The sequence below is a fragment of the Eptatretus burgeri genome, chromosome 9 (assembly GCF_056783735.1).
Source record: "Eptatretus burgeri isolate ZD-2024b chromosome 9, Ebu_testis_v1, whole genome shotgun sequence".
NCBI classification, from domain to species: domain Eukaryota; kingdom Metazoa; phylum Chordata; class Myxini; order Myxiniformes; family Myxinidae; genus Eptatretus; species Eptatretus burgeri.
In genome coordinates, this window is record NC_140969.1 from 53,214,563 (window position 1) to 53,241,330 (window position 26,768).

Here is a 26,768-nt window from a genome sequence, read left to right on the forward strand (position 1 = left end):
GGTTCAAACCCCAGGCAAGTCCTCCCAAAGATTAAAAAAGAAAAAGGTACGTGCTGCTTCCTTGTTGGACACTCAGCATTTAAAAGAATAGAGCTCGGACAAACAACACTGGGAAGGTAATGGGAAACCTCCCAGTATATCCCTTGCCAAGAAACCGATTCGACATCAGTAACACTGTTAAGAGAATGGTGAATCAAAATTTTCAAATCACGATGAGGCCAAATAGGCTGAAAAGAAAAACAAATTGATACAACACGATGATGATGATATTATTTAAGGGGAAAAAACCCAGTAAATCGCACATTTTCACAGATTGTCTGATCGAAAGCACCACAGCCACTGGTGGCTTTGATGCATGGCCTAAAGAACCATGACAATGTTGCATCTGGGAGGACAAGAAAGATTCCTTTTCAGTTTGGAGAAGCTCAAGTTTTACATATTAGTATTACAGTAACATATGGGGTTGTAGCATCATGCTAATGTTTGATAAAACCCAACATTTGTTTGAATACAAAAAAATAGGACCACTGGAACAGTAGCTTATCTGGGCCATGGCCTAATGGTGTAAAGCACATTTGGTGGCATTCTGACTGGTGCGTCTGGAGAAGAAGGTTTTTGAAGGAATTTACGTGATTTTCCCAAACATTTAAGAAGTCCGCCATTTGGACACACTTCCGGTCATGTGATTGGCATGACCTCCTTAATTTAACACCACGACCCTGTCCTAATGGTGTAAAGCACATTTGGTGGCATTCTGACTGGTGGGTCTGGAGAAGAAGATTTTTGAAGGAATTTACGTGATTTTCCCAAACATTTACGAAGTCCGCCATTTGGACACACTTCCGGTCATGTGATTGGCATGACCTCCGTAATTTAACATCACGACCCTGTCCTAATGGTGTTCCCCACATTTGGTGACATTCTGACTGGTGGGTCTGGAGAAGAAGATTTTTGAAGGAATTTACGTGATTTTCCCAAACATTTACGAAGTCCGCCATTTGGACACACTTCCGGTCATGTGATTGGCATGACCTCCTTAATTTAACACCACGACCCTGTCCTAATGGTGTAACCCACATTTGGTGACATTCTGACTGGTGGGTCTGGAGAAGAAGATTTTTGAAGGAATTTACACGATTTCCCCAAAAATTGACTAAGTCGCCATGTTGACTGACTTAAAGTCATGTGACTGGAACGAGCTTTGCAATTCCTTTTACCAGTCAGGAGGGGAAAGTTGCTGCCAAATTTCAGCCAGATTGGCACGGCGGTTTAGCTGGAGAAGTCGAAATAGGACACGGATGGACGGACGGTGCACAATTGACAATACCTTATCTGGAATTTAAATTGCAAATTTACTAAAAACAGTTATTTTACCCCCTCCCTGATAAGTCTTTGCTTGTAATTTGGAGTCTGTTTACCGACATCGTGATGAAGCATGTGTTGCCTTTGACGTCTCTGGGTGCAGTTTGATCAGGCCGCAGACAATGAGCTGGTCTGGATCGCAGAGACCCATCGTAAGCTTCAAGCTCTCGATGACATCAGCGTGGAACCGGATCGCACGGCATCTCAGCTGCAAGTGCAAAAGGTGCTGAGCTGTGATGTGCTTGATTTCACCTAATTATCCTTCACTTGATAAATAAATTGTGATTGTTACCTCCGCTACCTATGGTAAAGGAGGTTATGTTTTCACCCTTCTGTCTGTTTGTCTCTGTAGAGGATATCTCAAAAAGTTGTGGATCCGGATCCAGATGAAATTTTGTGGACAGTTTCGGTTTGTGACGAGGATGAACTGATTCGATTTTGGGGAAGATCGAGATCCGGATCCGAGTACCAGAATTTTTAAAGTGTTTCTTCACCATTGAGGGATAGGGCTAAACTGATGTACAGCATGATATCTCAAAACGTAGTGGACGGATCCAGATGAAATTTGGTCGACAGGTTCGGACAAACAAGGACAAGGACAAGGACAAACTTTAGATTTTGGTGAAGATCTGGATCCGGATCCGACAACAATAATTTTTAATGTCATTCCTCATCATTGAGAAATACTGTCGTGGCCAAAAGTATTGGCACCCTTGCACTTCTTTCAAATAATGCACAATTTCTTCCAGAAAATTTTTGAAATTAAAAATCTTTTGGTATCCACATATGTATTTCTTTGGTTTGCAGTGAGACAAAACAAAAAAGCTGAAAAAATTACTAAATCTTAGCTTATTCCACACAGAAATCCTAAAATGGCCCGGACAATATTATTGGCACCTTTTAGTAGTTGTTAGAAATAATTGGATTTCAATCAGGTGATTCTCTTTTACTTTGGAATTGAACTCACCTGTGGTAAGTTGCAGGTGCCTGCAATATAAAAATCACTCATTCAACCAGTTTGAATAGAGAAAAGGAGTCATTCTGCTGTTTTGTGTCTCTGTGTGTACCTCAATGAGCATGGAGGAAAGAAAGAAAACCAGAGATTTGTCTGATGAGGTCAGATACAAGATTGTAGCCAAGCATGGACAATCTCGAGGCTACAGGTCCATCTTCAGAGACCTTGATGTTCCTGTGTCCACCGTACACAATGTTATCAGGAAGTTTAAGGCCCTTGGCACTGTCGCCAACCTCCCTGGACGTGGCTGCAAGAGAGTACATCATCGAAGATTGCTGCGAAGGATTGTTCGATTGGTGGAGAAAGCACCTCGATCAACTGCCAAACAGATTCAAGTTGACCTTTAGATACAATGTATGACAGTTTCAACTCTCACCATCCATCACCAACTCAATGAAAGGGTCACAGTCACCAACTGAACAAGACGGTAGGAGACCCAGGAGGACCCCACAGCTGAGAGAGAGACAAAAGAAAGCCCGACTGGAGTTTGCCAAAACACACCTGAACAAACCAAAATCCTTCGGGGAGAATATCCTGTGGACAGATGAGACCAAATTAGAGCTTTTTGGTAAAGCACATCATCTCTATGTTTACAGAAAACAAAATGAAGCCTTCAAAGAAAAGAACACCTTCCCTACAGTCAAACATGGAGGAGGTTCAGTGATGTTTTGGGGTTGCTGTGCTACCTCTGGCACTGGGTACCTTGAATGTGTGCATGACATCATGAAATCAGGAGTTTACCACGACATTTTGGAGTGCAATGTTCACCCCAGTGTCAGAAAGCTGGGTCTCCGTCACTGGTCATGGGTCTTGCAGCAGGACAATGACCCCAAACACACTTCAAAAAGCACCCAGGAATGGTTCAAGATAAAACCCTTGACTGTTCTGAAGTAGCCAGCAATGAGTCCAAATCTAAATCCCATTGAACACCTGTGGGGAGATCTGTAAACAGCAGTTGGGAGAAGGCACCCTTCAAATCTGGGGGAACTGGAGCAGTTTGCACAAGAAGAGTGGGCCAAACTGCCAGTAGAGATGTGTAGGAAGCTCATTCATGGCTACAGGAAGCGCTTGACTGCCGTTATTTTGTCCAAAGGCCGTGCTACAAATGTCAAGGATGTCAATAATTTTGTCAATGCCATTTCTTTTTATATCCTGATTTAAAAGGATATATTAAGTTCTGAATCAAAAACAAAGGTTCTGTAATATTAACAGTGAATATATAGAATTGTGGAGACAAAATACGTTTGTCAATTTCAATTTACTTTTCAAGAAAATTGTGAGTTATTGGAAAAAAATTTCACAGGTGTTAATATTTTTGGCCACGACAGTAGGGCCAAAAATGATAAATAGCACAATATCTCAAAAAGTTGTGGACGAACCAAAAACTCCATTGATTTTAATGTTGACAAGAAAGATGTTGACGTGTCTGATAAAGGCTGGTATAAATTACAAAATGGAGACTTGGGGAAACGTTTCTGGCACATTGTTTTTTTCTCTTTTTGGTGACATGATGAAGTTGAAGTAAGATTCAACGCATCTGTCACCAATCCGTTACCCTGTCTCTTAGGTGGTGTATTGGTACAGTGCAGTGTCAATGCTTGTCTGTGTAAGATTCGATGCAGACCAAATTGTTTGCTTGTATGACTGCAATGTTTGTTGAGCTGATATTTTTATTCCAAAAGTTGAGTTGAGTCAATTGGTAATAAGTTATAATGTTGTAGTTTGATGTTGATCTGTGCCGAAAGCTTGCCAGGGTTTGAGAGATTGCCAGTTACCTCCGGATGTGGAATCGTCTCGCAAGTACTAGTAGTTTGTTGAGGGAGGGACTTCCATGCATGTTCTCTCTCTGGAGATGTATCAATGTGGAGCAGAGTAGAGTGGGAGGGAGAGCATCCAATCACGAGTTGCTTTGTGCCGTGCCGTGCCGTGCCAGAGTTTTGGGTTCCTGCTTTTGCTTTGACTTTGGAATAAACTCATGTTTGGAGTTTACCCACATGCCCGTGTGGCTCAATCGAGTGAAGAACCGTAGAGTTCTTGTGTCAACCTCCAGTTCTACAATGATGCTTCACTGATATCTAAACGACCTGGGAGTTTGTTCCATTTCGTGAATTATTTATGAGCTGTCCTGAATTTATTTTCCTGTTTTTAGGCGTTTTCTGTTGACATCCTTCGACATAAAGATTCCATTGACCAGCTGGTGAAGACGAGTGAAGAACTGAGGCCATCATGTAGCGAAGAGCAGAAGGCAGCTGCACAGGTGTGTATAATTTTTCTGAATGGGAGATGACAACCTGCTGTTAATGTGAATTGAAGTTACGCACATGTATGCAAGTATAAGAATGGTGTCGGTCTGTTTTCATTCCTCATCTCTCACCGTTTCGAGCATCTTCACCAAACGCCATCGGAATAATTTACAATGGCTTACAATTCTGCTCCAGTCATCTAAATTACTTCCACTTCCAACTTCATTTTATTCTCTTCGGCGTCGTCCAAAGTAGACCTTTCTGAGAGCATTCACCGTGCTTGATGATGTCATGGCATTCAGGTGGGCACTGCTTCAAACCCAACCTTCACAGGAATGTTGTTGTTGGACCTGTCATCATTTATTCCATTCGTCACAGGATTGATGTTGTTGTTCTATGACCCTCCTGTCCTATCACATGCAACACCATCCCATCGCTCATTTTTGATGGGATTATCAGCTCGGGGTGGGTGGTGCTTCCGGCAACAATCTGTCATGGATTCGTTGTTGTTGTTGTTGTTGTTGTTGTTCTGTGGCCCTCTAATCCTATCAAATCCCACATCATCCCTTCACCCATCCTTGTTGGTGTATTCACAGGAATTTTATAATATTGCACCCGAGGGCCATTTGCTGTTATTATCCATTTTTAGCTCGCCTGTTCGAAGAACAGAGAGCTGTAGCGATACCCCCGGCGTGAGCGTCAGCGTGAAAATGTTAAAGTTTTTGGTGCAAGTTATTTAGAAGTTTGCCATTCATTTAATATGTGTACTAGGATGCTGATATTTGGCATGGAGGTTCCGTTGGGGTATATCATTGATGTCGTGAAGTTGAAATCAAAAAATAATTTCAAATTTTTTAAATTTTTGACCTGTTTTGAACTTAACTTTTTTGTAGCACATCAACGTTAAAGTTTTTTCCTTTCTAATGTTTTTATCTCTCACATTATTTTTTACTGATTACAATATACAAATACATATATGGCTTTAAAATTATTTGGATCAGACTTCATTGCAATGCTTTATAAAAAAATATTATTAGACTAATCCTTTAAAAAACCATAAATGTATAAACAGGCGAGCATCAGGTGGCTTTGACACCAACTCTCTGGTATGATATACTTCCACGTGTGCACGGCAGGATAAGCTGAGTGTGCTACATCAGCGCTATGCGGCCACGAGCCAGCTTAATGCTGAGAGGCAGGAGAACCTCGAGCGAGCACACATGCTCGCAACACAGTTCTGGGAAACGCGGGATGAGCTTGAACCGTGGCTCCGGTCGGCCCAGAATGGCCTCCATGCCCTCCCGCCTCCTTCCATCGAACAGGACGTGCTGCGAAAACAACAGGAAGACCTGCGCGTGAGATGTGCCCCCAAGGAAATTTATATTGTGAATTAGATTGTGAATTTTACTGTTTAGCGATTTCATTTGCATATAATGGTAAGCCTATCACAAGTGAAAATTACAAAACAAAATTGCATGGATATTGCAAATTTTCAGAACCTTCGTGAAGCCATGGCCGAACATAAGCCACACGTCGATAAGCTCAACAAGCTGGGCCCACAGCTGGCTGCACTGAGCGATGCTGAGGGTCCCAGCGTGCGGCACACGTATGAGTCTGTCACTTCCGTCTACGGAGAGATCCGCCATGAAGTTCAACAACGGGCCGTTGGTCTCGACAAAGCACTCTCTCAGTCTTCACAGGTACTCCAACCCGCTTCCCGATGCTTACACTGGAAAACTACAATAACTGTGGTGTTGGAATCTTTCAAACGGGGCACTTTGAGTCCAAAGCAAGGAATGGTGAAGGTGCATGCGATGATGTCGGTGTGATGATGTGAATATTTGTAACATAACCTTGATTTTTCATTTCTGATTTGTCTCGCATGAAACGCATTTCCTGAAACTTGCTGGAACGCAGATAAAAGAGGTAAGAGATTTATCTTTCCATTCATGCTGCAATAGTTAATATGACAAAAGTAATTGATTGTCACTCAATGATGCAATCGTGTATGAGTGTCGGCTTTCCCTGATTATCTCGCAGATTATGCCGTGATTTCTTGCTTTCATTTTCTGAGTTGTAATGGGCACTTATCCACTTGCTACACACGTGCAAACGACGGGAACTTTTATTGCGACTCCGCAGCCAAAGGCCGGAGGCACTGTGTTTCCGGGTTGTCCTTCCGACTCTCCGTCTGCGTGTGTCCGTTATCATTTTATTTTTTTTACCAAGATAACTTATGAAGGGATTTCAACTAAACTTTGCAACACCATGAAATTATTTGATTTTGGGTTCAAAAGGTAAAAGGTCGAAGGTCATGTGCCCTTTTAATTTAATTTTTTTTTATTAAACTTATGAACCATTGAAAGAATTTCAACCAAGCTTGGTACAAGTATGGATTGTACGTTTGCACATGTGTAGCAAAAATCTGAATTTGATGACATAGAGACGCGAGTCAGGATTGGAGGAAGATGCACGGTATCAACACCCTCAGGTATGCTGATGATACCGCTCACTCTGCAGAAAGCAAAGAGGACTTGATGAAACTGCTGCAGACGGTGAAGAAGGAATGTGAAAAGGCTGATCTTTATTTACAACTAAAAAAAAAAATTAAAATCGCGTCAACTGAGAAGATCGATGTGTTCAGATTGGGAGATGATCATGTAGAAAGTTTCATCTCACTGGGTTTTAATATTGAAGTGAATGGAGAATGTGGAGGAGAAACTAATAGATGGTTAGTATTGGGTTGAACAGCAATGTCCAGTCCATCCATTGGGACCATACTCTGTGCAGATCGTCGGTGCTGCCGAAGCAGTCTCCTTGGCTATTGGGCACAATCCTGGGCGGGTCGCCACTCTGACACAGGATGTTTGAATGACTCGATCATCCCCTGCAAGCTGGTACTCATTTTGCCGACCTCGGAAGGATGGCAGGCTGAGTCAACCCCCTGGTGAATTAATTCAGCGGGCAACGGGGCTTGAACTCAGGACTCTCGGATCCCAAGCCACTGCCCTAACCACTGAGCCAACACCAGACTACAGCAATGTCAGGGTTGCCAAAGATCTGGATGTTACAAAACAAACCAAGAGGAAGCTGGTGAATGATCTGTTATTTCCAGTTTCAACATATGGATGCAAGTCATGGACAATGACAAAAAAAAAAAGGAAGAAGATTGACAAATCCACCGTGTACATTAGATTCACCGATGCTGAAACAGAAACTGTGTCATACTTTGGTTGTACGCATCATGTGTGCAGAAAACAAAAGTCTGAAGAAGCCAACCATGCTGGGTAGAGTTGAGGGAAGAAGAGGGAGAGCCAGACCTTGTCTGTGCCTGATGGATGGGGTAAGGGCCGCGACCAAGCTTTCTCTGCCGGAGCTTCGGGAAGCAGTGTGGGATAGGAATGTTTTTGAGAAATCTGATGGTGAATGTCACCAGAAGTCGGCCACAACTTGATGGAACTGGATAACTGGTTGTGATACTTTTTTTTTACTTCCAGTATGTTTACAGACCAACGACTCTTAGCCTATACACCGCCCATGTGTAAGTAACTCCAATTTTCTCCAAATTTCCCTCAGGCACGTGTTAAACAATGCTAGCAACCGTTAGTAATGTAGTTATGCATCAAATAAAGGTCGTAATTGGCTATAAGGGTGTCGGTGGTAACGTCGCACGTCACACGTCACACTTGAAGCCATAGTCGGGAGAAATCACATCGAAGGCCCCAATATATTCGTGAAAATAATCCATATGCACTGCGCAGTTCACATATAATCTGATGGCTAGAAAAAATCAGACGGGCAATGGGATTCATCATTTATGCATAAAGACTCATTTAAGCATTTCTGTTAGCTAAATATCATTGCGGTCGAGCTATCGACCTCCCTGGAGGCCTAGCAAGTCTAGAGTGCTCGGATATCCGTCAGTGCTTTGAGGAAACGATAAGTATGTAAACCTTAAAGGTGTCGGGTTTCCTCCAAATTTCTTTCATTTTCATGTTAAACAGCACATGACTGTTTGAAAAGATTATCATACAATGGACAGAAATTATTGAACACTGTAGTATGTGGTTATAATAATTTTTACTTCCTGTAAGTGTTCCCCACAAAACGCCATGATAAGCTATTTATATACCTGAACACGCAGTTCGTCCAAGGCAGAGAACCCTCTCGTGACATGGGGGCAAATTAAGTTGTTACAACGTCTGTCGTGTGACACCCCCCCCCCCCTTTGTGCCTCTGGTGAGTTTGGTTGAGATTAGATAAGTAACGACTGAATGTATCAGAGGCAGACAGACACCAAATTGCCTGTTTTAGTATGATATAATGTACATTTTTCTTCTCTCGCTGGAAGATCCACGTCCAGCAAAATGTGGGTACACAGTGAAGCAGCGGTCTTTTTCCTTCCTTGTGCATTCGTAACACAAAGCAAGAGATAAGCACAGCGCTTTGTAAGTGCAAGAGGCTATACTGTGCATGAAACCCTCTACCTTGCCAGCATGCTGTTATATTTCCCTGTAAATTTGCAGTTTCATGACAAGATGGACACCATGTTGGAAAACCTTGAGAGAGTTGCACAAAGGCTACGAGTCCCTCCTCCTATACCTGCCGACTCCGACAAAATTCGTGAGCAGATAGGGGAGACAAAAAGTGCTATGCTGGAATTCCAGAAGCTCCAGCCCACATTCACTAGCCTTAACTCCAGTGGTCAGGAGCTCATCATGCTGTCACGGAAAGAACAAAAAGAAGAAATGGCGAAAGGTTTGAACAGAGAATCACCTCTTGTTGAACAGTGTCCTGTTTTATTTGTCATTATACAGATGCTGAGATTGTTATTCATACAAATCCTTAGCCTTTATGATTGGAGTTATATTTTGTTTTTGTTTGACATTGCACTCATTTTATTTCCAGATATTCAGGGCAGGTTGAGCAGCATGCAAGATCTATGGGGAGAAATTGAGCAGCAAACTGAAAACCACGAGACCCGTCTGGTGGAGGTCCTAGACCTGGCCGATCGATTTTGGGCTAACTTGGCTGCCGCACTTTCAAGTCTCCAGGAGCAGGAGGGTGACCTGTATTTGGTTGAGACTCTCGGTGTAGATCCCTCGCTCATCAAACAACAAGAAGAGATTCTCCTGGTAATCTTACACCCAGCTCATCGTGTTTAGAGAAAGTTGAGGATTAATGTGTGAGCACAGCCATGGCCTGTGAGGAGAGGGATTTGAGGGGAAAAGGGGAGGCAGAAAGTCTCCATATTTCAAAGACACACTGCAAAATACAGCAACACTGTTATCTGTGATTTATTTGGTGCAGTCTATAATTGCAGTTTTCTCCATGAACCACACCAGTTCACTTTTGCTACCCCACTCCAAACTTCTACAGTCAGAATCATTTTGACTTTCAACTCATTCAGACTGCAAAATAATATCGTCAAGACATTCACAACTCCATTGATGATGAATTTCCAAAAATTTTCGAAATAGTGAATCAATCGACAGAATGTAATTCGATTTTACAATTGTGTGGCCAAGACAGCCCAGTACAAAAAATCAATGTGAAAATTATCCGATTTGGCTCGCGATGCGGAGGCATACGGCGGCATTTCCTTTTTCATGCCATACATTGATATCATTTTACACCAGATGTAACAAATATTGGAAGGAGTTGGTGCAGTTTACATGATGTTGCTGTTCGTTGTTTGTCACGTGATGTCACCCATTCATCAAGTGTCGAACGCCCACTCATATCGCGTCAAGCATCCGTTCATCACGTGTTGAGTGCCCCTTCATCCCGCGTCGATCACCCTTTCATCCCGTGTCGAGCGCCCCTTCGTCCCATGTCGAGCGCCCCTTCGTCCCGTGTCGAGCGCCCCTTCGTCCCGTGTCGAGCGCCCCTTCGTCCCGTGTCGAGCGCCCCTTCGTCCCGTGTCGAGCGCCCCTTCGTCCCGTGTCGAGCGCCCCTTCGTCCCGTGTCGAGCGCCCCTTCGTCCCGTGTCGAGCGCCCCTTCGTCCTGTGTCGAGCGCCCCTTCGTCCTGTGTCGAGCGCCCCTTCATCCTGTGCCGAGCGCCCCTTCATCCCATGTTGAGCGCCCTTTCATCGTGTGTCGAGCGTCCTTTCATCCCGTGTCGAGCACCCCTTAGTCCCGTGTCGAGCGCCCCTTTGTCCCGTGTTGAGCGCCCCTTTGTCCCTTGTCGAGCGCCCCTACGTCCCGTGTCGAGCGCCCCTTCGTCCCTTGTCGAGCACCCCTTCGTCCCGTGTCGAGCGCCCTTTCATCCCGTGTCGAGCGCCCCTTCATCCCGTGTCGAGCGCCCCTTCATCCCGTGTCGAGCGCCCTTTCATCCCGTGTCGAGTGCCCCTTCGTCCCGTGTCGAGCGCCCCTTCGTCCCGTGTAGAGCGCCCCTTCATCGCGTGTCAAGCACCCTTTCATCCCGTGTCGAGCGCCCTTTCATCCCGTGTCGAGTGCCCCTTCATCCCGTGTCGACCGCCCCTTCGTCCCGTGTAGAGCGCCCCTTCATCGCGTGTCGAGCGCCCCTTCGTCCCGTATCGAGCACCCCTTCATCCCGTGTCGAGCGCCCCTTCGTCCCGTGTCGAGCGCCCTTTCATCCCGTGTCGAGCGCCCCTTCGTCCCGTATCGAGCACCCCTTCATCCCGTGTCGAGCGCCCCTTCGTCCCGTATCGAGCACCCCTTCATCCCGTGTCGAGCGCCCCTTCATCCCGTGTCGAGTGCCCCTTCGTCCCGTGTCGACCGCCCCTTCGTCCCGTGTAGAGCGCCCCTTCATCGCGTGTCAAGCACCCTTTCATCCCGTGTCGAGCGCCCCTTCGTCCCGTATCGAGCGCCCCTTCATCCCGTGTCGAGCGCCCTTTCATCACGTGTCAAGTGCTTGTTCATCATTCTATGGTGACTGTAATCCTGCACAACGTCAACTCTGTGGAGAAAATTGAATCATTGAATTGACTCTTTGTAATATTTAAGATTACAGTACCTACTGTACTTGTGCCTAATAGGGTCATTACTGACATCAAATTTTGTAACTGCCACTCCTTCCTCTCCCATGAATGCATTAATCTCGTGTTTTATTGGTTTACTTGTTAAGGCTAAAAGAGAAGATCTGGATTGTTTTCAAGAAGATCTAGAAATGCTGAGGTACCTAGGGTCAAAGCTCATCTCTGCCTGTGGTGAGCCTGACAAGCCAGAGGTGAAGAAAAGCATTGATGAGGTAATTAACAACACCTGTAACAAACCCACATTATCTCGTACAAAGCAATGTTGAAGAAGTTTGAATGCAAGTTGCATTAGCTTGTGATGGCATCTGAGAGACACGGTGCATTTTCTCTGATTGCAAGTCTTTCCTTCTCTGTCTGACAGGTCAATGTGGCCTGGGAGAGACTGAACAAGCTGGTTCAGGGTCGCATGGATAAGCTGGATGAAGCGATGCGAATAACTCTGCAGTACCAGGACTCGTTGCAGGTGAACGACTCATTTGCTTGAGTCCGTGTTTTCAGTGAGATGCTGCACACTTGTCTTCAGTCTTCAAAAGTTGTGCTAAACTCCTGATTAGTTTAATGTGTGGAGTTGGTGATTATCATTAGAACTCCAGACTTTGTCGTAATCAATTTTAACATCAGTTATTCTGTCTGACTCTCGTGTTTAAGTTTTAATGTATGCCTTATAAATACATTATTTAGTTACTAGTGGTGTGTTGCTTTCTTAATGGCCTGTAATAATGCTCCGTACATTGTCTCTTCCAGAATACGTTTGACTGGCTTGAGAATAAACTTACGTACTTTGACAACCTGGCTCCTGTAGGGACTGAGTTGGAGATTGTCAAACAGCAAATGGATGATTTGAACGTGAGTTTTTCCTTTCCCACCAGATAAACTGTACATTGTGTGCAACAGAATGAGATTGTAAGTCGATCAGACAATTGCAACAAGGGGTAATATGAGAAAATGTTCCTCCACAGAATGTGTCATCGGGTAATATTTTCACTAATACTGTCCTCAGAAAGTCAAGGTGGAATCGTATCAGCAGCAGATCGAGATGGAACGGCTGTCCCACCAAGGTGAGATTATGTTGCGGAAAGTGAAGGAAGAGCAACAGCGAGCGGTCATCACCGGTCCTCTCAAAGACCTCAAAGAACAATGGGAAAGCCTTGATTCAAAGATTCTCAACAGACAGGTAAGAACGACATGCTGTTGCCAATATTGTGAATGATTACTCTATGATCCATTTCTCAAGGAAGTCTTGCTGTGAAGGCTGGTGTCAGTCTTCGTCGGCAGACGGGTAGTACGATGGATGAAATCAACAGAACGTTGAACAAAGCATGCTCACCCCTATGGTAAGTAAGGAGAAGCTGACGCTCCGGGTGTTATAACCCTTTGTCAGAGCAAAGAGCCTTTTCTTGCTCCAACAAAGGGTTAATGTCCGAAACGTCAGCTTCTCCATCTTTCCCATCCCAGTTAGCGTACCTCAATCAATGTGATGTTGATTTCATCCATCGTACTACCCATTCTTATTTGGTGCTATGAAATACCCGGTCATCAACACGATTTTAGTGTCCATAATTTAACTGTTGAGAAGGTTGTTTGCTGCCAAGGAGTATTTTGATTTGGAAGAGCATCGATGGAACTTTCTTCTTCTTCCTCTTTCGGCTTGCTCCCATTAGGGGTCGCCACAGCGGATCAACCGTCTCCATTTCGCTCTATCCTCCACATCTTCCATTGACACTCCAACCACCCGCATGTCCGCCCTCACCGTATCCATGAACCTCTTCTTTGGCCTTCCTCTTCTCCTCCTGCCTGGAGGAGAATCTTCAACATCCTTCTCCCGATATACTCCGCTTCCCTCCTGTGAACATGTCCAAACCATCTCAATCTCGCCTCTCTCACTTTGTCTCCAAACCGTCCTACCTGCGCTGTCCCTCTAATATACTCATTTCTTATCCTGTCCATCCTCATCACTCCCAACGAGAATCGCAGCATCTTCAACTCTGCCACCTCCAGCTCCGCTTCCTGTCTTTTTTGTTAGCGCCACCGCCTCCAAACCATACAACATAGCTGGTCTCACTACCGTCTTATATACTTTCCCCTTAACTCTTGCAGCTACCCTTCTGTCACAAATCACTCCTGAAACTCTTCTCCACCCACTCCATCCTGCCTGCACTCTCTTTTTCACTTCTCTCCCACACTCTCCGTTACTTTGGACAGTTGATCCCAAGTATTTAAACCAATCCACCTTCCCCACCTCAACTCCTTGCAACCGCACCATACCACCACCCTCCCTCTCATTTACGCACATGTACTCCGTCTTACTCCTACTGACTATCATTCCCCTTCTCTCCAGTGCGTACCTCCACTGCTCGAGGCTCGCCTCAGCCTGCTCCCTACTCTCCCTACAGATCATGATGTCATCCGCGAACATCATAGTCCATGGGGACTCCAGTCTGATCTCGTCCGTCAACCTGTCCATCACCATTGCAAACAGGAAAGGGCTCAGAGTCGATCCTTGGTGCAATCCCACTTTAACCTTAAACCGGTCCGTCATTCCTACCGCACACCTCACCGCTGTCACACTGTCCTCATACATATCCTGCACGATCCTCACATACTTCTCCAACACTCCCGACTTCCTCATACAATACCACAACTCCTCTCTTGGCACCCTATCATCAGCTTTCTCGAAATCCACAGACACACAATGTAACTCTTTCTGGCCTTCCCTATACTTCTCCATCAACATTCTCAAAGCAAACATCGCATCAGTGGTGCTCTTTCCTGGCATAAACCCATATTGCTGCTCACAGATCGTCACCTCTCCTCTCAACCGAGCTTCCACTACTCTTTCCCACAACTTCATGGTGTGGCTTAACAACTTTATCCCTCTGTAATTTCCACAGCTCTGCACATCACCCTTATTCTTAAAAATCGGAACCAGTACACTTAATCTCCACTCCTCCGGCATCCTCTCACTTTCCAAGACTTTATTAAACAATCTGGTTAACAACCCCACTGCCATCTCTCCTAAGCACTTCCATGCCTCCACTGGTATACCATCTGGGCCAACCACCTTTCCACTTTTCATCTTCTTCATAGCAGTCCTCACTTCATCCTTACTGATCCACCCCACTTCCAGATTCACTATCTCCACCTCTTCCAACCTTCTCTCTCTCTCATTTTCTTCATTCATCAGCTCCTCAAAGTACTCCATCCACCTTCTCAACACACTCTCCTTGCTCGTCAGCACATTCCCATTTGCGTCCTTTATCACCCTAACCTGCAGCACATCCTTCCCAGCTCGGTCCCTCTGTCTTGCCAATCGGTATAAATCCTTTTCCCCTTCTTTTGTATCCAACTTCTCATACAGCTCGCCATATGCCTTTTCCTTGGCCTTTGCCACCTCTCTTTTTGCCTTTCGCCACCACTCCTTGAACTCCTGCCTACTTTCTTCATCTCTCTGACTATCCCACTTCTTTTTCGCCAACCCCTTCTTCCTTATTCGTTTTGTTGTCCGCATAATGATTTGGCATAGGTGGAACCATCTGTGCATCGATGGAACCATCTGTGCTTTTTACTCGACCACCAAGGGTGTGCTGTGACAATTATTTTTGATATTTGAATTGTGTGCCTGATTGCAGCACAAGCTGGAGACCTCATTATTGGCTCTGGGCCAGTTTCAGCACACACTTGAGGAGCTCTTCACATGGTTGGGTCACACCGAGGGGCTACTTTCTGAGCAGAACCCTGTGGTCAATGACCCCAAGGCTATTGAGATTGAACTAGCCAAACATCTGGTGAGTGTTGTTTTTTTTTCATCATCAGCATGCTTACTTATCAAGTCGTGCTAACAGCTTCAATGACTCTGTGGGTTTGACATATTTCTTATTTTTCATTACATGGTTATGTTAGATGTCATAGAATGGTCGACATGACACAAATTTTTTTGCCACATTGTGGCATGGCAGGTGCTACGGAATGATGTTTTCGCTCACAAGGCAACAGTGGCCACGGTAAAGCAGGCTGGGGCCGAAATTGTCCGCTCCAGTGATGGGGGCGAGGTGGCCACACTGCAGAATCGGTTGCAGAGTCTTCAGCAGCGTTGGGACTCGGTCATGCTGTGCACGGAGCAGCGGCGCGCCGAACTTGACAAGGCACTGCAGCAGGTGTGCAGGACATTTGCCATGATTGTACCCTCCCCTCCTCCCCCACCTCCGGGGAACACTTTTTATTCATGATAAAAGCTGTGAAATTTCCGAGCTTGATAATTGCCATGTTCAAGGATAAAAGGCTATCACGTTTGGACTGTAAGTCGATCCCCGCTGTCTTGCCATCTGTTCTCTTCAAACCAGCCCTGGCCAAATGTAATTGCACTGTGTGCTCTAAGTACACATGTCACCATTTATTTTTTTTTTAATATGAAAGTTGAATTTCTCAATTAGCATGGTTGATGTTCTTGAGATTAGCAAAATGCGAGTGCACGGACCATGACATGCTAAAGGTTATAATTATTTTGTCGCATGAAGGATAGGTTACGTGCTGACAATGAAGTGCAAGGGGAGCAGAAGGATATGGGGCACGATTTATTGAGATTTTGGGAGAATAGGTCATGGGAAAGTATGGGAACAGCATGAGATGGTTGTGATCCATTGGCTGAAAGGATCTGAGGGAGGATTGGAATTTGATGGAGACTGGAAGGCAATTTCACAAGTGTGCAATAAGCTGTTGGGTGGGGGACAAATAAGTACAAGTGTGCACACTATTGTAGGTGTGCAAGAAGTGGGGCATGTGACCTCTGGGCGGGAGTCGTAGAATACAGTCAATTGAATTGACAATCCTTGAATTCACTCTCCAATATATTAAGATTGTAAATTTTATATTTTATGCCTTTACCAGTTTTGTAAGTTATCCTTGAAGGCCTGAAAGACTCTCTGTATGTTGTGCAGATATTCTAATATTTGTAATCGGTAATTGGATATAATGCAATGGTGTACATTGTTATAGATCCATGTAATAAAGCTGAGTTGCCACTAATGTCAGTGAGCTGCAAACGGGGATTTCATAATACTATCGTTTTAAAAAGTGATGTTCTGATCACCATATAAGGAGGAGTACATTCAGGATTTGCATTGTAATCTGTGTAAGTTCTAATGTTTTACGATGTGCTGGTGCAGGCCCGAGGTTTCCAGGGTGAGGTTGAAGCTCTCATGCAGTGGCTCGCAGATCTTGAGGGTCTACTTAGCGACTCTCAGCCTGTTGGAGGCCTTCCAGAAACCGCCAAAGAGCAGCTCAATGCACACCTGGTGGGCACATCCCGACACACACGTCCTGTCTGCCGGCATGACCGTCGCTGAATATGAATGTTGTGTGTAATAACATTTGTGGTCTCATGCTGGAAACACTTTCAGCAATTGTGGACTCATTTTAATGTTGATTTGCCTTAATACGAGGTGGTCTGTACATTTGCAAAGTTTCCATTGCACTAATTAGATTTTTTTTTTTTTTTCATCGGCTGGTTCATGAGGGTGCTTGTGGGAAAGGGTACATTTGAGAATCCGGTCTGATGTACCATATACTCCATTACAAAGCATTGGTGCTGCCGAAGCAGTTTCTTCACAAGGGTCACACTGGGCGGTTTGCCATTACCTTCCCAGCAGTAGTTAGGGCAGGAATTTGTAATTTAGCCATGGTACCAGCGATATCTCACCGACTTTGTGAAGGACACGGCGAGATCTATAACATCCACCAACGAATGTTTGTAGACAGGACGCCCAGTTTCCCGTCCATCTGACTCAAAACACCAGGGAGACAATTTATGACTGGGTCAAGATTCAAGCCCAGGCTAGACCGATCAGACCTCTCGGCTATACTGGCAGCCATACTGTGCTTTGTCGATTTGCTACCAATGTCCTTCTGGATACGATTTAAATTGAATTGTTGAGCAAATTGTACGATTCTATTTCTAACTTAAAATCCTATTTTTTGTTGTTGTATGAACTGATTATATTTACCGAACTGTACAAACATATTTCTTCTGATCAGTTACCAAGATTTATGAGTATTATTACCCAACAGATTTTGATTGAAGCAATAGTTTAAACTCTCGGTCAATACAGTCAGACTTGTGTTTTTAAAACATGATTGGTGGCCTTGTTACTGTTACTCCCTTTTTTTACTGTTACTCCCTTTCCTCCAGCATATTTGTTCATTCCGCTGCTTATTGAATCTGACGCTTACACCACATTCAATACTGTTAACTTGTTTCCTTTTTACCCTCTATTACTCGCTCTTCCATGAGCCTCGATCTTGTATAAAAAAGGCAAATGTAGGAAAAAATTAATAATGACTTGAGAGTTCATAGAACATGATACCCCATGCAGTGTGCAGGTATATACTTCAATTTTAATAATATAATAATTTTAAAGATCGTTTAAAAAAAATCCAGACGTTTCGTGCTACTAAAGCAGTCTTATACACGACTCCTATACACTGTAATAAGGTGATGTTGAGTCACAGTTTAGGAGATGGAGGTTTTATTGGTTACCATAGAATGCACCGTCGATCGGCATCGGCCATAGCTATATCGGCGGCCTCTTCTTCACCCTGATAATTTACCCTTTCATATGCCACGCTTAATTCTCAGGGGTTGCACTTGACGGTTCCTATTACAAACACCCCCTGATGGAACATGGCCAGGTATTGCAAAACAGGAGGTTCTTGGAAGTAGAAGGCGATTTGTGTTCTACAGCGTTCAGTTATACAATTCAATTTAAACAAGCTGGTAGGCGGACATGAGTAGTCGATCAAGTCTAATTTAGTCGTTTTTCAGCCGTTACTAGCCAACAAAACCGTCCATAGCAACGGTTCTTTCTCACACATAACTAGGACATACCATGAACCTCCCATACCAGTTTCATGTATATCTGACTCATAGTCTCTGAGATATAACGAACTTCGTTTTTTTATTGTTTTCGACCAGGGTTCATTCAAAGTCTATCTTCTCCGATAGTTTTCATAGGATCCGGCTGGAAATGTTTGACAATATGGCTGAATGTACTGCCCACAGTCGCTCGTGGCCCGATTTTTGATTTTCAAAAAAATTAATTTTTGAGATTTTATTGAAAATTTCAAAGGTCCGTTGCTAGGCAACAGTGGTGTCCATAGCAACGGTTCTCATTTGCACACAACTTTGTCATGGTATGAACCTACCAACCAATTTTTTTTTCATCGAAATCGAAATCGCCATTGTATTAACGGAGCACTGGACCGAACAGACATACATACAGACAGACAGACAGACAGACAAACATATTGTTTTGGTTTCCACTACGCCGGCGTGCGAGCGACCGCTTTTAAATAATCACAGCCGCGCGCCCACCGGATGTGGCAAACCTTGTCGCAGCTTTCGGATCAACGCCGAAATCCAGCTACGGGTGTGTTTTTAATCACACCGTAAATCAGCCAACTATTCTGTCCATGCGCGACAGGGTCCGATCGCCGAATTGTCGATTTACCTAAGTATGCGCATAGACAGAAATGCCAGGGATTTACACCTCAATGAGACCTGCTTGGAAACGAGCCGCTTAAGCAGCTCGCTCCATTTGCGATTTGCCGAGCGGCTGTATGTCGCCAAGCCCCGCCGGATCTGATTACTTTATCGGCTATTAAAAGCCAGCTAATATTCCGTACGTAATAATGGCAGTCAATGACAGGAAAGGATGCAACGAACAGGTGAACATTTAAACAAGGACATTTATTTCACACACAGGCACGTATGCAATCAAGGCAATGAATGCAATGGGGGTAAGGGACAGGACACGAGCAAACAAAGACCTACAGCCGTTTGTCTATTTATTATGTACACAATCACTTAACAGTTCTACTTATGGACACGGCGCCACAACTTTCATACAAAGGAAACCCCAGGAAAGAAAATACACCCGTGCGGGAGTGGCGGTCATATCTGCGAGAAAATATATAGCCTCCTGAAGGTAGGGCAGTTTTTGCAAACTTTGAAGTCACGTAACGCGAAAACGAAAGAGAAATTCGAAAATCCGTCATGACCAAATTTAGATATTGTCCCATAGATTCATATGCCACAATCAAATTCAAGATTGTTTGAGAAATGTAGGAGGAGATAGAATTTGAAAATCGTCATTTTCGCATTTTTTGCCAACTTTGAAGTCACGTGACACGAAAACGAAAGCGAATATTGAAAATCCGGCCTGACCAAATTTAGATATTGTCCCATAGATTCATATGCCACAATCAAATTCAAGATTGCTTGAGAAATGGCGGAGGAGATAGAATTTGAAAATCGTCATTTTCGCAACTTCAAAGGCCTCGTGACCTTGACCTTGACCTTTGGTGACCTTGAAAGTCATACCATCGTGTACGTCTCGTCGACCTCTATCAGGGTCACTAATGACCAGATCTCCTGCTTCAACTTCATTGTGAACGGACGGACAGATGGACGGACGGATCGTCACCTCTCCTCTCAACACCAATATTATTAGGTCATGCTCGAAGAGATGACCTAAAAAGGGCAGAACTGGACCCATAGGCCTTTAATGTCCACGGAGCTGTGGAGACCGCAAGAGCTCCGAGAGGCCATGCTCGTGGTTACCTGCCACCCTCGTGGTGACTCGCAGGGTGATCCTCGATGTTTTGCCGTAAATACGGCAGCTCGGTTGGTCCAGGCCCCGCCGTGCAGCCTGGTGGATCAGCCTAGTCGACGACGCTTCGGAGGAACGAACGGGCCTTATTCTCTTTTACGAGTTGATGCTCTTTAAAAAGCCCGCCCGTTCCTCAGCGTTGCTCAGACCGTCTCAGGGCCGGCTGGCGACTTCTCTCCGGCTGTGTCCACTGACCCACGGTTCGGCACCGTACTGCCGGCTTGGCTGCACTCCGGGCTTCGCTGCGCTCCGATGACCCTGACTGCCCTCCACTGGACTCGAACCTTGACAGACTGCTCACAGACTTCTCGGCAAACCCAGACCGACTCAACTCGACTCACTGCTTGGCGAACCCAGACCGACTCCAGGCAAAACTCCAGGCAACCTCTCCAGGCAAGAAGAACTGACTCGCTTTGCGTTCCAGCACGCTTTTTTATGGGGTCCGTGGGAGGTGAGTTTGATCCCCCACCTTCGACCTTTCACCCCCCGCTGGCTCCGCGCCTTTTGGTATTTTGATCCGATCTCGTCACGAAACGCGGAGAGAGCGGACGTGGTAGAAATCATCAGCCGTGGAAAGCGGACGTTGTAGAAATCATCAGCCGTGGAAAGCGGACGTTGTAGAAATCATCAGCTGTGGAAAACGGACATTGTAAAAATCATCCGCTCCCACGTCTGTCGGCGGAGATGCCACTCGTCCGTGGGATTTGCCATGGGTGGCGAAAAGATGGTGGCGTTTGTGGAGATGAAGGTGAGGCGATGTTGGGGGTGGCGTGGTTGTTGATATGCGGTTGAGGTTGTTGAAGTAGTGGTTGTGGTTGTTGAAGTAGTGGTTGTGGTTGTTGAAGTAGTGGTTGTGGTTGTTGAAGTAGTGGTTGTTCCAAAATAAAGATAGCAAAAGAATAATGGCTGACTCAAAGATCACAGCCCGGTTACACGAATAAATTCCCTTTAGACATCGGTGGGGAAATATAATCTGAACACACACTTATCGACATAACTGATCTCTGGGAAACCTGAATGGTGTACTGTGAATTTCCACAACCGTAACAATATCGACGGAAATACTGACAATAAGGGTAGACGAGATTGACTTCCCAATAAAGGTTTAAAAAGACTTAAAATTGTGTAAATTTATTAATTCCGTGCTTTACCACCTTATTACCCCAGGTGTGTTACATCACCCCATCTAACATGTTACATTAGTTATTCATGTCCTGTTGTATGTGTCCTTTATGACGTCCTTAAAAAAACAGTAAGTTTCCGGTTTGAAATGATTTTCTATTTTGTTTGACTGCCAGACAGGCAGACAGAGTAAAAAAATATTATGTCACTCCTCTCTGTGCAAGTACGATTAGGATCAATCCTGAGCCAAGGTATAGTAAAATGGCAAACTTGTCTTCCTATTCATGTTCCGATTCGTGTTCAAAATACAACATTCGATTTAAATATGTTGTTCCTCAATCCTAAACTGACGATCATAAACTTATAAGACAAATGGACGGACGGACAGACGGACATGAACCAATTGCTTAACCCTATTTTTCGCTTCACGTGCGCGGTGTAAAAATGACGAAATCGTTTTAATTTGTGTGTAAGAAACAGCCTCGGAATTATCTCAGTTATTCAATTTTGCTGCCAAAACAACTTTCGTAACCCTGCTGTTTGTGGCCATTGGACAGGAATTGTGCCAAGAGTACGAGGGCCAACAAGTCGTGTACCGGAGGGCCTTGGAGCACTGCCAGTTGGTCGAGCGAGAAGGCGAAGGAGAGCTTGGCAAGAGAGCTAGCATTCAAGACCTGGAGCAGAAATGGAGAGTGGTGGGGAACAAACTGGAAGAGCGAAAGGTGTGCTTTTTAATCTCATCTCCATCATCCTAAAGTCAACATAATAAACAAAAAATAATAGGACATTTACCTTATTTATTTTGTTTTTTTGTGAGATTATTTAAAGGTATGTAAAATTAATATTGCTGCATAAAATTTTCTGGGATGTACTGTTTTGTTAAATTAATATCCACTGTGAATTATTACTTTTTTCTTCCAGTGATGTTCGAACCTCTGCTTTTCACACAGTACAAACAAATTGGCATGCCATCTCAAGTTTTCTTGAGCACATCAGATGTTAAAATGAGGATGTTGAAGGATCGAAAATTTGTGCTTATAGTCATGAATGGTAGTTTTACTTTTGCAGTTATTCTATTTTTCTCTCTCATTCTTCAGACCAAGCTGGAAGCTGCATTGAAAACCGCCATTGATTTCCATAACTCGCTGCAAGATTTGATTAGCTGGCTCACTCAGACAGAGAATGCGCTAAATCTCATGTCAACTCCAAGCCTCATACTGGACTCTGTCCTCTTCCAAATCGACGGGCACAAGGTAGTCTCGACGGTAATGCAATTTACAAAGGGATTGGTTTCCTTTCCTTCTTTGCGACGACATGTGGGTTGCTCTCGCTGCAGATGCTTGCCAATGAGGTGAATTCCCGGCGTGAGCAAGTGGTGGATCTCGACAAGACGGGGACGCACCTCAAGTACTTCAGCCGAAAGCAGGATGTGGCACTTATCAAGAACCTGATGCAAAGTGTGCAGACACGCTGGGAATGCGTACTGCACGGAACGCTGAACCGCGGCCGGGCCTTAGACGATGCCCGCAAACGGGCCAAGCAGGTCATTGTGCATTAATTGCACATGCGTGCAGATGCTCAGTCCACTTGCGATGAACAAAATGTTAATACTAGAGATTGCCTTAATTGGTTAGCATTTATTTACACATTTGTTCCCTTTCACAGCCATTGCTAAGCCTCTGCAACATGAGTGCATGACGCATGGTTAGGAATTAAACTTCATGCTTTCCACTGCTCATCACACAGTTCCATGAGGTCTGGACCAAGTTGATGGACTGGCTTGAGGAGGCTGAGAAGGGTTTGGACTTGGAACCAGATTGCAGTAATGACCCAGAAAAGATCAAAGTACAGCTATCAAAGCACAAGGTATGATTTGCAAGTTATTTGCAATGTTAAGGCATTGTTGTCTGGGAGTGCCATGAGGTGTTGTTTGTGCATTTTGTTTTCCATGGGCATTTGAAAAAGAAAAACACATTTCTGATCAAAACTATACTTCCTTGAGTAAAAGCGGTTTTTAGCTCACCTGTTCGAAGAACAGAGAGCTATAGCGATACCCCCGGCGTGAGCGTGAGCTTCAGCGTCAGCATGAAAATGTTAAAGTTTTTGGTGCAAGTTATTTCCTCTCTGATGTTTTTATCTACCACATTATTTTTTACTGATTACATTATACAAATACATATATTGCTTTAAAATTATTTGGATCAGACTTCACTGCAATGCTTTATAAAAATATTATTAGACTAATCTTTTAAAAACGATTAATGTATAAACAGGTGAGCATTGGGTGGCTTTGACACCAACTCCCTGGTTTATTTTTTATTTTTGCTCTGACGTCTGTAGAGCACTCAAAACATCAGCTGAAAGTCACTACCTATTGTGATTGGTGTACCTTTAAAGTTTTTATCGAGAAAATGAAATTCCTGCAATAACTGCAATGAGAAAGGCAAAGGGAATATCATAATCTCTGCCAGAAGATTGCTTTAGCAGCGTTGAACCTGGCTTTGAACTTCCGAGAAGCTTGTACGTACATGCATCTTCGATTACCGTGTGTGTGTGTGTGTGTGTGTGTGTGTGTGTGTGTGTGTGTGTGTGTGTGTGTGTGTGTGTGTGTGTGTGTGTGTGTGTGTGCAATGGTGCCATCAGAGAGCTGATAATCCATTTACTTGGTTGGAAAGTTAATGATCATGTTACTGACTAGTCTTATGTGTGTTCCATACTAGATTATGAGAAGTAAATTTACATAATTTTTTTTTTAATCTGGGAACAATGCCAAAAAACGTCTATTTTATAAAGTTTACAAATAAAAAGTTGAGTTAAACCGTTTTTCAGAATGTACATTGCAATAAATGAAGCCATGTTTCTTACTTCATTGAAAGCTTGTTCTCCAAGGTTTATAACTAAATGTGGGACTTGACACAAGTTAAAGTAATACAACAGTGACTTGAGACTTGACTTGAGACTTGCCCTCAAAGACTTGACACTTGCTTGAGACTTTTCTCAAGTGACTTGTTGACATTGATGCTAGACATGCAGATATAATTTTTAAAAACTATCTCACTCTGCTCTGCGCTTGCACGATTGGGACAAATTCAGAGCCAAAATACTGCTATGCTACACTTCAAGTTCATTTTTCTGATTTGTGTTCAAAATATAACATTCAATTGAAATGAAGTTGTTCCTCGATCAGAAACTGACGTTTGTAGACAGACAGACAGACAGACAGACAGACAGACAGACAGACAGAGACAGACAAAGTGAATCAATTGTTTAACCCCGCTTATGACTTCGCGTGAGCAAGATTTTAAAAAACCACATCCATACCCACATCACCATTAACACAAAAACAGGACCACTAGACCTGTAGCTAATCTGTGCCCTGTCCTAATGTTGTAACCCAAATTTGGTCGCATTCTGACTGGTGGGTCTGGAAAAGAAGATTTTTGAAGAAATTTACTAAGTCTGCCATTTTTGACATCCTTAAAGTCACGTGACCGGAATGAGCTTTGCAAACCCGTCACCAGTCAGGAGCGGAACGTTGCTGCCAAATTTCAGCCGAATCGGCCAAGCGGTTTAGCTGGAGAAGTCAAAACGGGACAGACTGATGGACAGATGGTTCATGATGACAATACCTTACCTGGAGTTCCAATTCCAGATAAATTAATCAATAACTTGAACCCAGACAGTATCCTGGAAACTAAACTCCCACCCATCGACGACACGGAGAAATTACTCCCCAGGTCTGATCACGTTCACCTTTCGCACCTCCACTGTGGACATCACCCACAGTTTTTACAGTACAAACATGGACTCGACAACACCTACAACCTTTGCCATGCCGCCCCACACACAATATAACACGTGATGGAAAACTGCGCAGTTCTGGCTCCACGAAGACAAGAACACATCCTTGATGTGAAGGATCTCTGCGTCGCTCCAGGGAGATTAATTGGCTCTCTCCGTGCCACAGGCTTGTCCAAGCAGAACTGAATGGGGCAAACCACCACCACCACCACCAACTATGTGTTATAAAATATCTTCTTTTGTTTGTTTTTTTTTGCACATTTTACTTCATTTTACATCTTCATTGAAACTCGCAGATAGACGTGCCCAAGGCAAAAATACCATTCCTTTCCTGTCGTAATTCTCTGCAGACTACTGTAGTTGGACCTGTTGCCAACTATGGTATATGAGAGTACTACTCTCATATACTGTGGTTCTAACTTGTAACATTTTTGTCTGGTGCAGTGTGTATTACAGATAGATTAAACCCATCAATGAAGTGACAGGAGGCACAGCTCGTGATAAGAAAACAAGAACATGAGCAGACAATGTGATTTAAAAAAAAATACTATTGTCTCTATTCCATTGCAGGAGTTTCAAAAGACCATGGGTGGAAAGCAGCCAGCATATGATACTGCGACACGGATGGGTCGTGTGCTCAATGAGAAAGCCACATTGCTGGATGATGAGCAGGGCCTGGAGATGATGCTGAGTGAGCTGAGGGACAAGTGGGACACCGTCTGTGGAAAGTCTGTGGAACGGTGAGAGCCACACGTGTGATATTTGTTCGACCTATTCAAACATGCCTTAATTTGGAAACACTGTCTATTCTCACGGACTAATTAAAGTATATATTCAAAGTGTTGTATCTGATTTGAGAATCGGAACTCATGGACTGAAGAAGTGTTGAAATCTGGAGTGAAATCTGAGAATTTTCACAAATTAGAGATTTTAAATTATTTTAACTAAGTGTATTTATTTAAGCAAAGCATGAAGCTTAATTTTTTTTCTACCATTCGGAAGTTCATATTTAGTGAAGGAAAGATTAAAGAATGCGCAGAAAGTGCAACTTCATTTGGTACAGCACGGTGCTCTGTAAGTTGTTTTTGCAAGTCACGGCGATACAGTCCACAAGGGTCCTTTTTTCCGGGAATTACGTACGCAGTTTTCCTTTTCACCATTTTGTGTGATCTGCTTTCATTACAAAATATTAATATAAATATACTAATAGTAGCGACAATATATTAATGTAATTGCTAAAAACGAAGAGGTACATTGACAGCACACACGGACTTTGTGCAAATGGGTATAAATGACTCTCCGTGGGGTGTGTGCATGCCTGCATGTTTGGTTATGTGTATGTGGTGCACGGGTTTCGCGGGTGCTTGGTCTAAACTCAAACTTGCATCCGGGCCTGTGGTGCATGGCATTGTGAAGGAGGTTATGTGGCAGTCTCACAAACGATGTGCTTCCGCACGTGGGGAGCGGACGTGCTGCAGCATTGAAGACATGAGGGACGTGCCACCGTGCAGTGCGGATATGGGGAAATCCGTGCATGTGTGCAAGTGAAAGGATGAGTAC

The 26,768-nt window shown here is 44.1% G+C and overlaps 1 protein-coding gene across 1 annotated transcript in view; it reads left to right on the forward strand.

Moving 5' to 3' along the window:
• LOC147020138 (microtubule-actin cross-linking factor 1-like) overlaps positions 1 to 26,768 on the forward strand; it is a 212,772-nt gene that overhangs the window by 147,865 nt on the left and 38,139 nt on the right. The window contains exons 60-77 of the mRNA XM_085895175.1: positions 1,466 to 1,585; positions 4,527 to 4,634; positions 5,757 to 5,975; positions 6,117 to 6,320; positions 9,147 to 9,378; positions 9,529 to 9,755; positions 11,712 to 11,834; positions 11,984 to 12,085; positions 12,367 to 12,468; positions 12,623 to 12,796; positions 15,252 to 15,407; positions 15,579 to 15,776; positions 16,785 to 16,913; positions 21,965 to 22,129; positions 22,505 to 22,660; positions 22,744 to 22,950; positions 23,154 to 23,273; positions 25,779 to 25,948. Of these exons, the coding sequence (XP_085751301.1) occupies positions 1,466 to 1,585; positions 4,527 to 4,634; positions 5,757 to 5,975; positions 6,117 to 6,320; positions 9,147 to 9,378; positions 9,529 to 9,755; positions 11,712 to 11,834; positions 11,984 to 12,085; positions 12,367 to 12,468; positions 12,623 to 12,796; positions 15,252 to 15,407; positions 15,579 to 15,776; positions 16,785 to 16,913; positions 21,965 to 22,129; positions 22,505 to 22,660; positions 22,744 to 22,950; positions 23,154 to 23,273; positions 25,779 to 25,948 (2,912 nt within the window). The remainder of the gene's footprint in view (positions 1 to 1,465; positions 1,586 to 4,526; positions 4,635 to 5,756; positions 5,976 to 6,116; positions 6,321 to 9,146; positions 9,379 to 9,528; positions 9,756 to 11,711; positions 11,835 to 11,983; positions 12,086 to 12,366; positions 12,469 to 12,622; positions 12,797 to 15,251; positions 15,408 to 15,578; positions 15,777 to 16,784; positions 16,914 to 21,964; positions 22,130 to 22,504; positions 22,661 to 22,743; positions 22,951 to 23,153; positions 23,274 to 25,778; positions 25,949 to 26,768) is intronic.